General features: G+C 47.2%; 1 protein-coding gene across 2 annotated transcripts in view; it reads left to right on the forward strand.

Moving 5' to 3' along the window:
* Positions 1–613: 613 nt before the first annotated feature.
* Positions 614–16,491, forward strand: part of PAFAH2 (platelet activating factor acetylhydrolase 2) — a 39,007-nt gene continuing 23,129 nt past the window's right edge. The window contains exons 1-7 of one of the 2 annotated variants that reach the window (XM_034958760.3): positions 614–1,650; positions 2,049–2,222; positions 8,896–9,032; positions 10,158–10,311; positions 11,418–11,514; positions 15,177–15,245; positions 15,618–15,759. In XM_034958760.3, the coding sequence (XP_034814651.3) occupies positions 2,198–2,222; positions 8,896–9,032; positions 10,158–10,311; positions 11,418–11,514; positions 15,177–15,245; positions 15,618–15,759 (624 nt within the window). In that variant the 5' untranslated portion in view covers positions 614–1,650; positions 2,049–2,197. The remainder of the gene's footprint in view (positions 1,651–2,048; positions 2,223–8,895; positions 9,033–10,157; positions 10,312–11,417; positions 11,515–15,176; positions 15,246–15,617; positions 15,760–16,491) is intronic. The other variant, XM_003809461.6, reaches the window with a different exon arrangement.

Consider the following 16,491-nt stretch of genomic DNA (forward strand, 5'->3'; position numbering starts at 1 on the left):
GAGTGTTCTGGCCAGCTGCACAGCACGGATTAATGGGCCAAAGGGAGCCGCTCTCTGATCTGCGCTAAGCTTTTCTGGTTCTGTGGCCGCCGCCATCAGCCACAGATTTAATGAGATCCGAGGCTTAATTACCACAGTGCAGGGCTGCCAGCACTCTCTCCTGATGACTTTATCTTGGCTCCTGGAAGGATGGGGGTGACAACAGTGTGTCGGCAGGAGAGGAGAGCCTAAAGCAGGGACTCTGGACCCTGGTGTTTCGGGGGGATGTGGGCTGCAAGAGTAGGGTGGAGGGGGCGACTGCAGGACTCAGTACCTGACCTCAAAGAGCTCACAATGTGTCAAGAGTTAAGACCTCTAATACAGGAGATACCCAAGGCAGTGTGAGTCAACTCACATGTGCGAGGCACACACAGATGTCAGCGGAAACTTTGGAGGCATGAACAAAGCTCCCAGAGGAGGGGCGCTGAAGGGTGGGGGGTGGGGCGTGGGGGAGTGCAGGTTGGAGAAGACCTTGAATGTGAGGCTAAGCAGTTGGGACTTCACTTCATAGGTAGTAGAGGGCCGTTGAACGTTTTTGAGCTGCCTGAACGATCCAAATTTCCTATAGAAGTTTACAGGACTCCTGAGGATGGGCTCTGCCTAACCCCCACTCCCCCGAAAATACTCTCCTTCCATCCCTCACACTCAGCTGCAGCCAGCACTGAACTTAATGCCATACTCTGAAATGTCCTTCACAGTCTCTGTACTCCTGGCTACGTTCTTTCCTTATATCGGGTCTCAATGTTAACAAACATCACTCCCTCTAAGAAGCCTTGCGGACACCGCCCCTTTCCCCCAAGCCTGGCCTCTGCCCCTTTTCAAGGCTCCCACGCTTGCTGTGTCTCCCCGTGAGATCACGGTTCTGTGCTGTCATTATTCATTTGTCTGAATTCTCTGCTAGACTGTGATTCTGTTGAGGCTAGGAGCGGTATCTTGTCCATCAGTGTCGCTAAGAACCAGCATTAGACAGTAATGTGGGATGGATGCGGCCCAGCAGATTACTCGGGTTCCTCCCCTTTCTCTGCCAGGGAGTCTTTTGAGGACAATGGAAAATCACAGGTGTCAACAGATGCAGGCTGGTAGGGAATGTCCCCTTAATTTGAATGATCAGTCTATTATTCTTACAGGAAGCAAAGTGTGCAGAAGACACAAAACAAACTCCAACCTCCTCCCACCTCCTTGAGAATAAAGCGAAGCGGGGGCCATTTTTAGGCACGCCTGAGGACTATTTGAGGAGGGTGAGGCGGAGGGTTACGCACGGGACTACAAGCAAAACCCTCCGCTCGAGAGCAGAAATCGCGGCGGCACCTCTTCAGGCCACCAGGGGGAGGAATCACACCGCATCCCAGGCCTTGGGCGGTTTCGCACGACCACGCGGGGCTGGACGGTCGCGTAGAACTCTGGGAGTTGTAGTTTTAGAGTTGTAATGCGCAATCTCGCGCACTGTACATCGGGAATTGTAGTTCTAGATTGAGGAACGAGAAGTGCTTCCAAGCGTCCATTTTGAGCCCTGGAAACTACGACGACCAAAGGGCCACGGGTTCCTGGGTCGTTTCTCATTTCCGTCGAGTTAAACGTCTGGGGCTGCTTCTGAGGAATCAGCTTGACTGGGTAAGTTTGGAGAAAACACCTATATCTCAATTGAGCTTCCTGCAGACTTTTGTATTCTGGCCCGGTTTGGGGCCTCGGCGTCTCTCAGTCATAGGAATTGCACATTAATCTTCGTCCTTTACGTTTCCTATTCAGACACCTGTAGCCACCCGCTGCCTTGACCCTCCCACGGTCGCCTCGCACTTTTAACGGCCAGTGCCCCTGGAATCCCACTGAGCTCCCGTACCAGGACCCAGGCCCCGCAGCCCCACCTTGGACCCCACAGCCCTACCCTGATTCCTCGGCCCTACCTTCACCCTGCAGCCTCACATCCCTGAACCCCGGGCTTCTTTATGCTCCTCCACCTTTTGTGTACTTTACTCTTACTCTCAGTTTTCTGTTTTTCACGGCGGTGGAAGAAGGGCCCCCATTCCTTCTTTCCGATCCGCGATTACCCTGGACTCGAAGTCAGCCGACCCGGTTCTAGGCCAGCTCTGCCTCTCACCCTCTGTGACCTTGGGCAAATCATACAACTCTGGGACTCAGTTTCTTCCTCTCTAAAACGGAGATGACTGTTGCTCCATCAGTCTCAGGTGAGGAGTGTTGAGGAGCCAACAAGCTAGTATGTGTGAAGATGCCTTGTAAACTGTAAGACCTTCACAAGAGACAGAGATTATTTTTATCACAATTATTAATGCTCTGGAACACTCTTATCAGGCCTCTTCTCTAGCTCTGCCACCTTGTTGCTCAATCTCATCCCTCGAGTGCTTGGTGTCTTCATTGTCTACAAGCTGGATGATATTTCCTCACTTCCTCCAGAGACCAAAGGTCAGGCCAATGAGCTTTTAGTCTTCAGAGAGCTTTGTCTGAAAGGAAGCACAAGAGAAGTGCTTATCTTGGACTGTATCTTGAAAATCCAGTGATGAAAGTGTCACACAGCTGGCAGAGCAGCAGTCCTCTGCTCACCAGAAACAGGGTCCCAGCAGGAGAGGACAGCTGCAACCTAAGCCCCATCCATTCCCTCTGGGCTCCTCTGGGCCTGTTCAGTAGACACTGGCTTTGGTAGGGGTGTCTGAGGCCTGAAAAGGCTGCTGGGAAAGAATCTGTTTTGCCAAAGGGCTTAATCCAGGAAAAATGAGAGACCTTGGCTAGGAAAGAGAGACATAGCATTGTTAATTAGTTCCTAACATTTTATAAGCACTGAAAATGCACCAGGCCCTAGGCAATATTTTCACTTACGAAGTATCCATTTTACGTATAAGGAACTTGAGAGGCATGTAGTTAAAATAATTATAGTTGCCTCCTATGGTTATAGTACCTTCTATCCATCGAGTGCTTTACATGCATTATTTAATCCTCATCAACAATCTCGTGAGTAGTTACTATTTCTTTTTTTTTGAGGTGGAGTCTCGCTCTGTCGCCCAGGCTAGAGTGCAGTAGCGCGATCTCGGCTCACTGCAAGCTCCGCCTCCCGGGTTCACGCCATTCTCCTGCTTCAGCCTCCCAAGTAGCTGGGACTACAGGCGCCCGCCACCGGGCCCAGCTAATATTTTGTATTTTTTTTAGTACAGACGGGGTTTCACCGTGTTAGCCAGGATGGTCTCGATCTCCTGACCTCCTGATCCGCCCGCCTCGGCCTCCCAAAGTGCTGGGATTACAGGTATGAGCCACCGCGCCCGGCCCATAGTTAACTATTTCTTTTTGAGACAAGACCTCGCTCTGTCACCCAGGCCGAAGTGCAGTGGCACAATCTTGGTTCACTGTGGCCTCCGGCTCCCAAGCCCCAGCAATCCTCCTACCTCAGCCTCCTGAGTAACTGGGACTGCAGTTGCATACCACCACATCCAGCTAATTTTTTTTTTTTAATTTTTTTATAGAGACAGGATTTTGCCATGTTGCCCAGGCTGGTCTTGAACTCCTGGGCTGAAGCAATCCTTCCCATTTGATCTCCCAAAGTGCTGGGATTATAGGCATGAGCCACCGCGTCTGGCCATAGTTATTATTTCTGTTGTGAGAATAAATTATCAGAAGCTTAGAGTTTGAGGAACTTGTTCAAGATCACACAGCTAATAAGTGACAGGGGTAGAATTCAGAGTCATCAAAACCTTTGTCCCCCATTATTCCATATAGCCTTATTTTTAGATCAAAAACAAAGATTAAAGAAGACTTGAGATGGGTTTAAATCAAAGCCAAATGAAGGAACATTTATTGAGTCCCAACTATATGGGGAAAGCATGCAGATAGACAGTTTGGTCTACAAAAAAATATAAAACCCAATCTTTACCCCCGGAGTAGATCTGAAGAGATGAGGCATAAGTGTGCCAAAAATTAAATAGTATTCATTGGATAAATTAATTATTGAGACCAGCTATATGCAGGGCACTACATTAAGTCTAGTGATAGGAACATGCTTCTGGGTGGCCATGGGGATTATAGCAAGTGAAATCGTAGTCGTGAAAATGTGGACCAGAACACAGTATATACTCAGTAAGCGTCTGCTGCATGCATACGTGTCTGAATGAAAGAAAAGTTCATCCAGAGACATTTCTAATCAAAGTCTAGACCAGAGGTTCTCAAACTTTGCTGATCAGAAACACCTGGGAAGCTTTTACAAACGAATTGATCACTAGAAATAGGGGCCCCAGAATATACATTTTTGAACAGCTTCCCAGGTGATTGTGACAATAGGTTCAGGAACCTAAGATCTAGATTCTCTGTGGACCACTGTTGCAGGCAAGTCACTGGTTGAAAACTGCTAGAATAGGTGTTAATCCAAGAGCTGCCCTAAAATAGTCTAAGATTGGTTACCAGATAATGGATGTGGACAGTGATCAGAGATGATAGGAGGAAAGGTTGGAAGGACCTGGGAAAGCTTCACAGAGGACTAGAGATTTCACTGGGCCTCAGTGGATGGAGAGGCTTCTGGACAGGTACCACCATGAACTATTTAGACAAAGTGAGCAAAAGAAGGTAGAGACACATAGACTGATTTCCTTGGAAAATTCCGTGACTTTTATTAGAAATGACTCTGGATGCTTTGTGTAAATGTCTCTTTGGCAAAATTTGCAACTCAAATTGGATTTTTCCATCTCTCCATCCTATTTGGACATCAGTCAATGTGAGTCTAGGAAATAAAGATTCATTTGCGTGTTAGCTTCACTCTGGCCAATTAGCTTCTGTAATTTTTATTTCCAAACAATTTAGTTGATGATCTTCCCAGAAACTTTCCAGGAGCACCAGAGAGTTCTGCTCTCTTCTGTTTGGCCATTTCCAAGTCCGCTTATCCTGATTCCTGTCCCAAGTACTGTTCTCTATGCAGAGTGAGACAAAAATCTCTTCCCATAAGAAGCTTAAGGACTATTGTCCTGGTTCCCCAATCTTAAAACCTGACTTATTGGCTCTTGACTCCCCAGATTCACTCAGTGGCCAAACCCTAGTGTTTCTACTTTTCACTCAATCAGCACATTTCTTGGATGCTTCCTAAGAGTCAGGTACCACACCAGATGCTTTGAATGCATTATTTCATTTTATTTCCACAGCAACCCTGTGAGGATGGATAGTGTTCCCATTGTACAGATGGGGAATCAAGCTTAGAGAGATCAGATAACTTGCATAAGATAAGAAAGCTAGGCAGGGCTGGCACGGTGGCTCACTCCTGTAATCCCAAGCACCTTGGGAGGCTAAGGCAGGAGGATCGCTTGAGCCCAAGAGGTTGAGACCAGCCTGGGCAACATGATGAAACTCCATCTCTACAAATAAATACAAAAATTAGCCGGGTGTGATGGCAAGTGCCTATAGTCCCAGCCACCCAGGAGGCTGAGGTGGGTGGATCACTTGAGCTGGGAGGGTGAGGCCACAGTGAGCCACTGCACTCCAGCCTGGGAGACAGAGCAAGACCCTGTCTCAAAAAAAAAAAAAAAAAAAAAAAAAAAAAAAAAAAAAAAAAAAAAAAAAGCTAGGCACCAAATGAGCTGGGCCTCCAATGTGGTTCTTTCAGACTATCTCTCATGAACATGACCTCATTTCCAGAGTAGATTCCAACTTTTTAGCTTAGCACTTGAGGGACTGCTCCTCCCCAAATCTGGTTACAACCTTCTCTTCTCACCTTGCGTTGTTTCTCACACAAGCTTCCTTCTTACCGTGCCTTTGCTCGCTCTCTCCTGCTTGAAAGAGCCTTTCCCATCTTCCCCTGCTCTCTACTTCCAAGCTAAAGGAGCACTGTTTCTTCTCAGAACTCCTGTGGTCTTTTATCTGCTTTTCTTTTATGACAGTTGAACTTGCAGCTGCTTCATTGTCATGTGAGTGACAGGTGTCTTGTGGCCCCAGCAGTAGGTCTTCCATGTGCAGACCTCAACAACAAGCGATGGGGAAAGGTCAGGGTCTGAGGCTAAGCAGAGCTCATCCCCCTTCACTCTGGCTGAACAACCCACTGACATCAGGAGCTTAGCTTCTTTTTCAAAAGAATTGGGTTTGTTTTTAAATTTGCTAAAAAGAAACAAAATGAAGATGCTATCTGTAGTAGAAAGAAAATAATTTCTTATCTTTCAAAGTTAAATAGAATGATGTTAGGATTGTTGAGACCAGACAAGTGGCAGCTGACAACCAGGAGACTGTGTTGTTATCATCGTTCTGCTTGTGACTCTGAGCAGCTCACTTAATCTCTCCGGACCTTGGTGTCTTCCCTGGTAAAGCACGTGTATGTACGCGGAGAAGGGGAAAACGATTGTGGAGAGGATTGACAGAAATGCTCTCTTAGGTCTCTTCTTACCCAGACATGCTTTGACTGGAACTCCTGAATCTCTCCCAGAGCATCTTAAAGGAAGCAGAATAATTTAATCATTAACATGTGGACCCCAGACTCAGTGTGTATCCATTTAGATGCTTTTGGTTGCAACCAAAAGAAATCTAACTTCAGTTGGTTTAACCAAGAAAGGGAACTTACTGACTCATGTAACTAGAAAGTCTAGGAGTGGGTCAGGTTTCAGGTATGGTCTAATCTGTGGATTCTTAATGTCTTCACAAATGGGCCTCTATTTCTCTGTGATTCTTCTGGTTTTCCCATCCACCATGGGTATCTTCATCCTCAAGGTGGCAAAAGTGGCTGCTGTGGTTCAAGGCCACTTGACAGGTGACACCTGCACATCACACTAGTTCAACACAGGAAATAACTTTTCTCCCCTCAACCATCATACCAAAGTCCCGGGTTTTACGCCTATTGGACCAACCTAATGCCATACGCCCACTTTTCATCCAAATACTGACCAGAGAATAAGAAGGACTGATTGGCTCCGGTTAATTAAGGCTCAACTCCGGAGGTTAAGGAGGGGTCAGCCCCACCCAAATCACAAGGCAAGGGACACTGGGAAGTTTGACATTCTCATGTTACAACCACATTGTCCATGATCGAATTCTGGCTCTGCTCGCCATATGTTATTGGATAAATTGCCTTTGTCAAGCATCTGTTTCCTCATCTGTAAAATGAGATAATAATACGTATCTCAGAGGACTGTTGAAAGAATTAAATAAAATAATATGTGAAAAGCACTAAACATACTTCCTGGCACAGAGTAAGTATGACGATGATGGTGGTGTTGGAGATGATGAAACTGAAGAGGGTTAGGGGAGCACTGGCACCAGTTTAGGAAGCAGCTGAGCCGTAGGAATGATATCTAGTCAGGAGTGTGCATGCCTGTCATGCTGAAAGCATCTGTTTGATCTACTGCCCACATCATACTTTTCCCTACCTCTGCTTTTTTTCCTCTTAGGATTTTTTCTATAAGTGCTTTCTTCCTCCTCCCCTGCCTCTCAACTTCCTCATCTTTAAAGGCCCAGCATAAGTGCTACCCCATATTCAGTAGTTTAAAAGCTGGGTGTAGTGGCTCTTACCTGTAATCCCAGCTACTTGGGAGTAGTATTGTTTGAGCTACTAGGCAGGAGTATTGTTTGAGCCCAGGAGTTTGAGACCAGCCTGGACAACATAGCAAGACCCTGTCTCTCAAAAAATCAAACAGTTTTAAGAAAAAGCTTAGTTCAGTGACTTTGCATCTGTATAACCGAATCTCCCCCTGAGCAGGATCAGTAATGGTTAAGAACTTAGCTTCCGGATTAGGCAGAGATGGGTTTGCCACTGGGTAACTTGGGAAGGTTATTCAACCTCTTTATGCCTTAGTTTCCTCATCTGTAAAACAGGGTCTTTTGTTTGTTTGTTTGTTTTTTGAGACAGGGTCTCACTCTGTCACCCAGGCTGGCGTGCAGTGGTGCAATCTCGGCTCACTGCAACCTCTGCCTCCCAGGTTCAAGCGATTCTCTTGCCTCAGCTTCCTGAGTAGCTGGAACTATAGGTGCCTGCCACTGCACCCGGCTAATTTTTGTATTTTTAGTAGAGACGGGGTTTCGCCATGTTGGCCAGGCTGGTCTTGAACTCCTGACCTCAGGTGATCTGCCCTCCTCGACCTCCCAAAGTGCTGGGATTACAGGCGTGAGCCACCGCGCCTGGCCAAAACAAGGTCTTAAGTACCTACCTCAGGCCGGGCGCGGTGGCTCACGCCTGTAATCCCAGCACTTTGGGAGGCCAAAGTGGGTAGATCACGAGGTCAGGAGATCAAGACCATCCTGGCCAACATGGCGAAACCCCGTCTCTACTAAAAATTAAACAAAAAATTAGCTGGGCATGGTGGCACGTGCCTGTAATCCCAGCTACTCAGGAGGCTGAGGCAGGAGAATCGCTTGAACCAGGGAGTCAGAGGTTGCAGCGAGCAAGATCATGCCACTGCACTCCAGCCTAGCAACAGAGTGAGACTCCGTCTCAAAAAAAAAAGTACCTACCTCAGAGAGTGGTTGAGACAATGAAATGATGCAATGTGTATAATGTCTATAAAGAGGTCAGTACAGTGCTAACCGTAAATAATGGATCTTAGTGGTTACTATTAGCCTCAGGAGAGCAAGGTCTGTGTGACAGTCTCTGCAGCAGTTGCTGCTGTGCTGTGCACATAGTAGCTGCTGGATAAACTTTTGTTAATGGGCTGTGAGGAGTATGGATGGCTCTCTTTCGTCTTCCAGCCATCTCCTCACCCTAGCAAAATAAAAAACAACCCCCAACCTTGGCAAAGGCAATGTAGCAAAGTAGTAGGTGCAAGATTTAATGAGCGACGGCAGGGAGGATGAGGTGCTAAGGAAGGGTGGACAGGGTAACAGATAACACATTTCAGCAACAGGAAGCCGAGAGGAAACCAGCAAGCGGCCGCTGTTCTGTGTTCCCCCATCCAGCCAGCAAGTTCAGCTCCGGCAAGTCATTTGATTCACCCGGTGATGAAATGGGGGTCAACCAGTCTGTGGGCTTTCCGCCTGTCACAGGACCCCACCTCGTAGGCTGTGGGGATGTGATGGAGGGTCAGAATCTCCAGGTAAGTGTCCCCAGCTCCCTTTCTTCTGTTTGCACTGCTTCTGCCGGCACCGTGACTTACTGATCACAAGTCTGATCCTGCATTCCCACGGTGGGGAAAATGAATTAGAGCGGGTCTGGATTTGGTTATCAAGCCCCCAGGTCTGTCTTCCTGAGCTTTTTCTTCCTCTTTCCAAACATTAGAAACATCCCAATAGACAGAGATAATGCGTTCATTTTCCACCTAGGAGGAAAGGGGGGACTCTAGCTTTAGAGGCAGCTCGCAGATCCTCTCACCTTTCTTGAGGGCAGATGCCTGATCTTGGAAGGGTTTTAATCGTATCATAATCTGAGTGTGTGAGAGAAAGAGCCATGGGCGTGTGCCTTTGGCCTTGGACTCCCTGACCTGGGTAGGGGGACAGCTTCCTTTTCTCTCTCCTGCCTTGATCTGTTTTCCCCTCCTGCTTTGACTTCTGGACTGGTCCTCTATCTTATATATATGTATATATAGTAGAGACGAGGTCTTGCTATGTTGCCCAGGCTGATGTCTAACTCCTGGCCTCAAGCAACTCTCCTACCTCGGCTTCCCAAAGTGCTGGGATTACAGGCATGAGCCACTGTGCCTGGCTTAGTTCCTAGGTCTTTCTCTGCTAGCCCTTGGACTTCCTGTCTCCCTTGAGAGGCACACACTTCCTAGTAACCCCTCACCTACTCCCATGTAAAATGAGTGTGCTGTTGCTTCCCAGGGGCTGTCCTAGAGCAGAGTGGCCTGGATGAGCTACCAAGGCCACCCTGTTCAGCACGAGAACTAATCTCTAACTCCTGGGGCTCCTCTAGGCCTAGGTTCAGGGCCAGATTTAAATCTTTCATTGTCCCAAGCACTCAAATATTTTTGGTGCCCCCTCCCACAATGTAATTCAAAATACAGTTGGCTATTTGAAATAACGTAAGCTTTACATATATGCTAAAAATCAAATTGCTTCTTTCCAGATTTCTGAATGTGAAATTCAGGCATGCTAATTGAAACTTCAGTTTCCCTGTTTTGGTGCCCTGTTTTGCTGGTGCCCCAAACACCTGCTGAGTGTGACTGTTGGGAAATCTAGCCTGCGCTCCTTGCTCTGAGCAGCTGCTCTCTTCTTTCCTACAGGGGAGCTTCTTTCGACTCTTCTACCCCTGCCAAAAGGCAGAGGAGACCATGGAGCAGCCCCTGTGGATTCCCCGCTATGAGTACTGCACTGGCCTGGCCGAGTACCTGCAGTTTAATAAGCGCTGGGGGGGCTTGCTGTTCAACCTGGCGGTGGGTAAGGGCTGGCCTGACCTCTGCATGCTTTCCCAGTTGCTTGGTTATGTTCCTGGGAGATCCCCAGGTGGACGCAGTACCTTATAGCCTGCAGTGTCCAGGCTTTTGTAAGGGGCATCCGTTAGCCAGTGTGGTATGGAGAGTTGGGAGAGAATTACATATGAAAGAGCTTTGGTGACTGAGTTAGACTTTCCTGGATTCAAATCCAGACTTTATAAGTTACTAGCCGTGGGGTTTGGGCAAGTTACTGAACCTGTCTAAATACATGTCTTTGGGGGTTTGTAGTACGGGATGTACGTAAAGCCTCTAATGCAGTGCTTGGGACATATAATGTGTTCCATAAATGGCACTGATTGCTCCTTTATTTAGCATGTATTAATTCCTACTCTGTGCCAGCTATTGTGTGTATCAAAGAAAGATTCTTAACTGTCAAGGAGCATACAGTCTCCTGCAGTTTTCCCTCCAGTCACCCCTCTTCTGAGTAGGGTAACATTGAGTCATCCACTTCCCCCAAAGGTCCCACACCTAGGAATTCCACCCAGTGCCTTGGCATCTCAGCAATTTACCCCGGGTTCAGTACTGCCACTTTGGACTTAGCTTCCCATTTTCTTTTCTTTTTTTTTTTTTTGGTGAGATGGAGTCTTGCTCTTGTTGCCCAGGCTGGAGTGCAATGGCACAATCTCAGCTCACTGCAACCTTCGCCTCCAGGGTGCAAGTGATTCTCCTGCCTCAGCCTCCCGAGTAGCTGGGATTATAGGAGCCCGCCACCACGCCCAGCTAATTTTTGTATTTTTAGTAGAGACGGGGTTTCACTTGGCCAGGCTGGTCTCTTGACCTCATGATCCGCCCACCTTGGCCTGCCAAAGTGCTGGGAATACAGGCGTGAGCCACTGCGCCTGGCTTAGCTTCCCATTTTCTGTTGTGTTCACTCTTCCTAGGGAAGAAAGGGAGAAGAAATAGGTGATTAACTGCCCTGAGCTGCTCAGGGGCCGATGGTGGTTCTCCAGAGGGGTGAAACACATGTCCCCACCCATACCTATACTCAGGCTGCCCTTGGGATAACAGCTTTGGGGCAGCCAGATATTCTATAGCCCATGTCTCTGCTAGGATCTTGTCGCCTGCCTGTTAGCTGGAATGGCCCCTTTAAGACAAAGGACTCTGGATACCCCTTGATCATCTTCTCCCATGGCCTAGGAGCCTTCAGGTAAGAGCATCTTTCCCCCAGACCTTGCCATACTCCTTGCCTGGTGACAGCTGCTGAGTCTTAGCTTATTCTCAAAGGGCAAAAAAAAGACATTTCCATCTGCTAGCTGTCTTACCTCCCATCTGCTTCGTCCCATAGCATTGGGTTCACCTTCCCTGGAAGGACTTTTTCAAGTCCTTTTCACCTTGTGGAGCCTTTCAACAGCCTTTATATGCTTTACTTCTCATGGTCCAGCATTTATATAAATAAACACTTTTAGCTTTCCTCCTGTGTGATAGCCCAGAAATGCTAGAAGGAGCATGAGCTTTGTGATCAGAGCATCATTTATTTATCTATTTTATTTTTATTTTTTTCAGACAGGGTCTCATTCTGTTGCCCAGGCTGGAGTGCAGTGGCGTGATCACAGCTCACTGCAGCCTCAACCTCTTGGGCTCAAGCAGTGCTCCTGCCTCAGCCACCAAGTAGCTGGCACGTACCACCACGCCTGGCTATTTTTAAATTTTTTTTTTTTTTCAGGGACGAGATCTCACTGTGTTGCCCATGCTGATCTCGAATTCCTGAGCTCAAGCCATCCTCCCGTTCTAGCCTTCCAAAAGTGCTGAGATTATAGGCATGAGCCATTGTGCCCCACCGAGAGTCATTTATTTAACATGAGGGTTCACTCTGTGTGTGGCATTGGCGTAGTAGCGAATAAGACAGACTTGCTCCCTGCGCTTGTGAAGCCAGCAGCCTCGGCCTCCCAAAGTGCTGGGATTACAGGCGTGAGCCACTGCGCCCGGCCCCATGTGTTCTTAAGCTTGTGAATGTTCTGTCTGTCTGTTCATCAACATATATGTCTAGTTTAGGTCCCAGAATGTTGCACATCTCAAAGGCATCTGTTTTTGCCTCTCAGCCCCCAAACCATTGTCCACATTGTAGCCATGGAGATCTTTTTATTTTATTTTATTTTATTTTTTCTGAGACAGAGTCTCGATCAGTCGCCCAGGCTGGAGTGCAGTGGCGTGATCTCGGCTCACTGCAACCTCTGCCTTCCGGGTTCAAGCGATTCTTCTGCCTCAGCCTCCAAGTAGCTGGGATTACAGGCACCCAACACCATGTCCAGCTAATTTTTGTAGAGACAGGGCTTCACCATGTTAGCCAGCCTGGTCTTAAACTCCTGACCTCAGGCAATCCACCTGCCTCAGCCTCCCAAAGTGCTAGGATTACAGGCATGAGCCACCGCGCCTGTCAGGGAGATCTATTTTAAAACGAAATATGATCTTGTCATTCCAGCACTCAAAGCAGTGCCCAGCATATAATAGGTACTTAATAAATATTTGTTGAGTGAATGAATGAATGTTTTTTCCCACTTAAAAATTTTTGGCCGAGCGCGGTGGCTCACGCCTGTAATCCCAGCACTTTGGGAGGCCGAGGTGGGTGGATCACCTGAGGTTGGGAGTTCGAGACTAGCCTGACCAACATGGAGAAACCCTGTCTCTACTAAAAATACAAGAAATTAGCCAGGTGTGGTGGTGCATGCCTGTAATCCCAGCTACTTGGGAGGCTGAGGTAGGAGAATTGCTTGAACCTGGGAGGTGGAGGTTGCAGTGAGCCAAGATTGTGCCATTGCACTCCAGCCTTGGCAACAAGAACAAAACTCCATCTCAGAAAAAAAAAATTTAATAGCTCTTTGAACCTAATTCAGTTCTTTTCATGGTCTTACCTCAATGCAGGTCCAAGACAAAGTTTCTAGGCCTGTTCCTTGCTATTTGCCCCAGTGTAGCTCTCCAGACAAAATGCCCTTCTTTGACTTACTGAAAGGCACTGGGTTATTTCCTCCCTCGCTGTCTTCATCTGTGCTGTGCTTTGTGGCTAATCTTTTTGCCTGGACTATTCACCGTTCTGCTCTTCTCTTCCTCTTGCCCCTCTCCGTCTTTTCCTGCTAATTCCAGATTACCTTTAAGATCTTAGTTTGGATGTTATTGTCCTAGGGACACCCATCTTGACACCTATATTATATTAGGTTAATTTTTCCAGAATGTGCTTTCATAAGACAATCTATACTTCTCAGCATTTAACATAATTGTAATGAATTAATTACTTGTGTAATTATTCTTTAATGCCTGTCTTCTTCACTAGATTGTAAGCCTTCTGAAGGCAGAGACCACATCTGTCTTCTATTGCTCTGGCTTCTAGGACAGTGCCTGGAAAGTAGTTGTTTACCCATAAGTATTTATTGAATGAATACAAGGGCTGTGCTGTGCTAGGTTCTCATTCATTCAGCAGACATCTGTGGAGCACCTGCTCTGTGCCAGCCCCTTGGCATGAGAGGAAGGTGGGACATACCAAGATTAACAAATCGAGGAAATCGCATCTGCTAGAGGAGCAGGAACATAGACTCCTGTAACTGTAGCCCATGGCAGGAAGTGGAGAGTAAATATGGAGATGAAGTTAGAAAGGCAAGTAGGTGGTTTTTGATGCTGCTTTCTTGTTCAATAAATTGAGTACCTGCTGTGTGCCGGGGCTGGGCATTCAGTAGTGAAGACGAGAGAATTCCTACCTTCAGGAAGATTATAGTCTAGCAGGGAAAAGAAGCAAAGAAACCTTTTCCTCCTAGGCCAACAGGTATTTATGGAGAGAGTAGGTGAGCACTTTGAGGTGGTCCTTTTGGTCTAAGAATCTGTATTGAGACCTCACACTTCATTAGACCTGGGCGAGGCAGTTATAAATACTCTCATTAACCACAGTGAAATTCCAAGGGAAAAGGAAGGGAGGATAAGGAACATTGTTTCCTCTCATTGCATCTGTGGTTAATTCAGGCTCTGAAATCCTTCCCATGGGTCATGGACCTATGGTTTCCTATCCTAAGTTGGAATATGTGCAGTTAAATACCTAACCATTCTCAGTGTGCCATTGTCTCATTTGATTCCCACATAGCCCCGTGAGGTGCACAGGCAGGAATGCCTATTTTTCAGCTGGGCAAACAGGCTCTGGAAGGCAGACTTGCCCAAGGTGACACAGTTTGAACTGGGAAGGGATCAGAAATCTCTCTGACTGGCTGGGTGCGGTGGCTCATGCCTGTAATCCCAGCACTTTGGGAGGCCGAGGTGGGCGGATCACGAGGTCAGGAGTTTGAGACCAGCCTGACCAACATGGTAAAACCCCACCTCTACTAAAAATACAAAAAAAAATTAGCCGGGCGTGGTGGCGCACGCCTGTAATCCCAGCTACTCGGGAGACTGAGGCAGGAGAATCACTTGACCCCGGGAGGTGGAGGTTGCAGTGAGCCGAGGCCGAGATAGTCCCATTGTACTCCAGCCTGGGCAACAGAGCGAGACTCTGTCTCAAAAAAAAAAAAACAAAAAAGAAATCTCTCTGGCTCTGAAGTCCAGTTCACTGTCTTCCCTAGAAAAGTGGGAGAAGGTGAAAAGGAACTTAAGAACCTGATCTTCCTGTATCAATTAGAAATTGGGCAAGTTGTATTTAACAGAAAATTCCCAAATAATAGTGACTTAAATATGGTAATGTTTATTTCTCTCTCAAGTGAAAGGAAGCCAGAGGTAGACAGTTAAGGTTGATGTGGTAATTCCACAAGATGGCTGCTAGCAGAGCATTGTTGGAATGAGGGTGAAGGCTGGGCTGTTCTTTTGATCCCTTTTCCTTGTTCCTTTTTGAATCTCCAGGACTTTGTATTCAGCCTTCTGCATGGAGCTGGCCTCACGTGGCTTTGTGGTTGCTGTGCCGGAGCACAGGTGAGGGATGAGCCGCCATGGATTGGGTGCCTGCAGTGAGCTAGGATATAGGCTAGTCCCCTATCAATGTACTATTTCTAACCCTCTCGACAACCATGCAAGCCAGCATTATACCCCTTTTAAAGAAGAGAAAACCAAGGTTTAAAGATGTTAAATAATTTCCCAAAAGTGACATAGCTGAGTTGGAATTCAAACCCAGGTCTGTCTCTAAAATCTGTATTTTTTCCACTTCCCTATGCATGCCCCAGATCTCCTTCCCTACTAGCCAAAGCGTGATCTAGAGCCTCCTGGATGAAAGGGAGGCTTTGGTAAAGGGGAAAAATAAACTCAAGAATGTTTTCTGGTTTCTCTCTGATGATGTGTGTATTTCAGGGACCGGTCAGCGGCAACCACCTATTTCTGCAAGCAGGCCCCAGAAGAGAACCAGCCCACCAATGAATCGCTGCAAGAGGAATGGATCCCTTTCCGTCGAGTTGAGGAAGGGGAGAAGGAATTTCATGTTCGGAATCCCCAGGTAAGTTTGTGCCAGTTGGGGAGGGAGAGTTAATGAGCCTGTCCTCTCCCTACTATATTTGATAGCAAGACTTTTAGTTAACCCTCTCTTGAAATGTCAGTCATAGTGGGTCTGAGTTTGCCACATCAGTGGAAATACATAGGATATTAATCAGGACTCTTGCAATTGCTGTGACAGAACCCCAACTTAGGCTTACCTAGGCAAAAAAAGGGAATGATGGGCTCATATAAGTAGACTGTAGGAAGAGAAGGACAATTGGAACCAGACTTAAATGCCGTCAGGATTTGTTCTTCATCCTCATTTCTGTCTCTCTCTTGGTTGGTGGGTCTCATCTTCAAACTGGCCTACTTTCCAAGGTTAGAACCATAAGTTTTTTTTTTTTTTTTGAGACAGGATCTTGCTCTGTCACCCAGATTGGAGTGCAGTGGCATGATCACGGCTCACTGCAGTCTCAATCTTCTGGGCTCAAGAGATCTTCCTACCTCAGCGTCCTGAGTAGCTGGGACTACAGACATGCACCACTATGCGCAGCTAATTTTTTTTTATTTTTATTTTTTTGGGACAGAGTCTCACTCTGTCACCCAGGCTAGAGTGCAGTGGCACCAACACGGCTCAATGGCAACCTCAATCTCCTAGGCTCAAGTGACCCTCCTACCTCAGCCTCCTGAGTAGCTGGGACTACAGGCACACACCACCACACAATTTTGTTTTTTTAGTAGAGACGGGGTCTTG

This window comes from Pan paniscus, chromosome 1 (genome assembly GCF_029289425.2).
Source record: "Pan paniscus chromosome 1, NHGRI_mPanPan1-v2.0_pri, whole genome shotgun sequence".
NCBI lineage: Eukaryota > Metazoa > Chordata > Mammalia > Primates > Hominidae > Pan > Pan paniscus.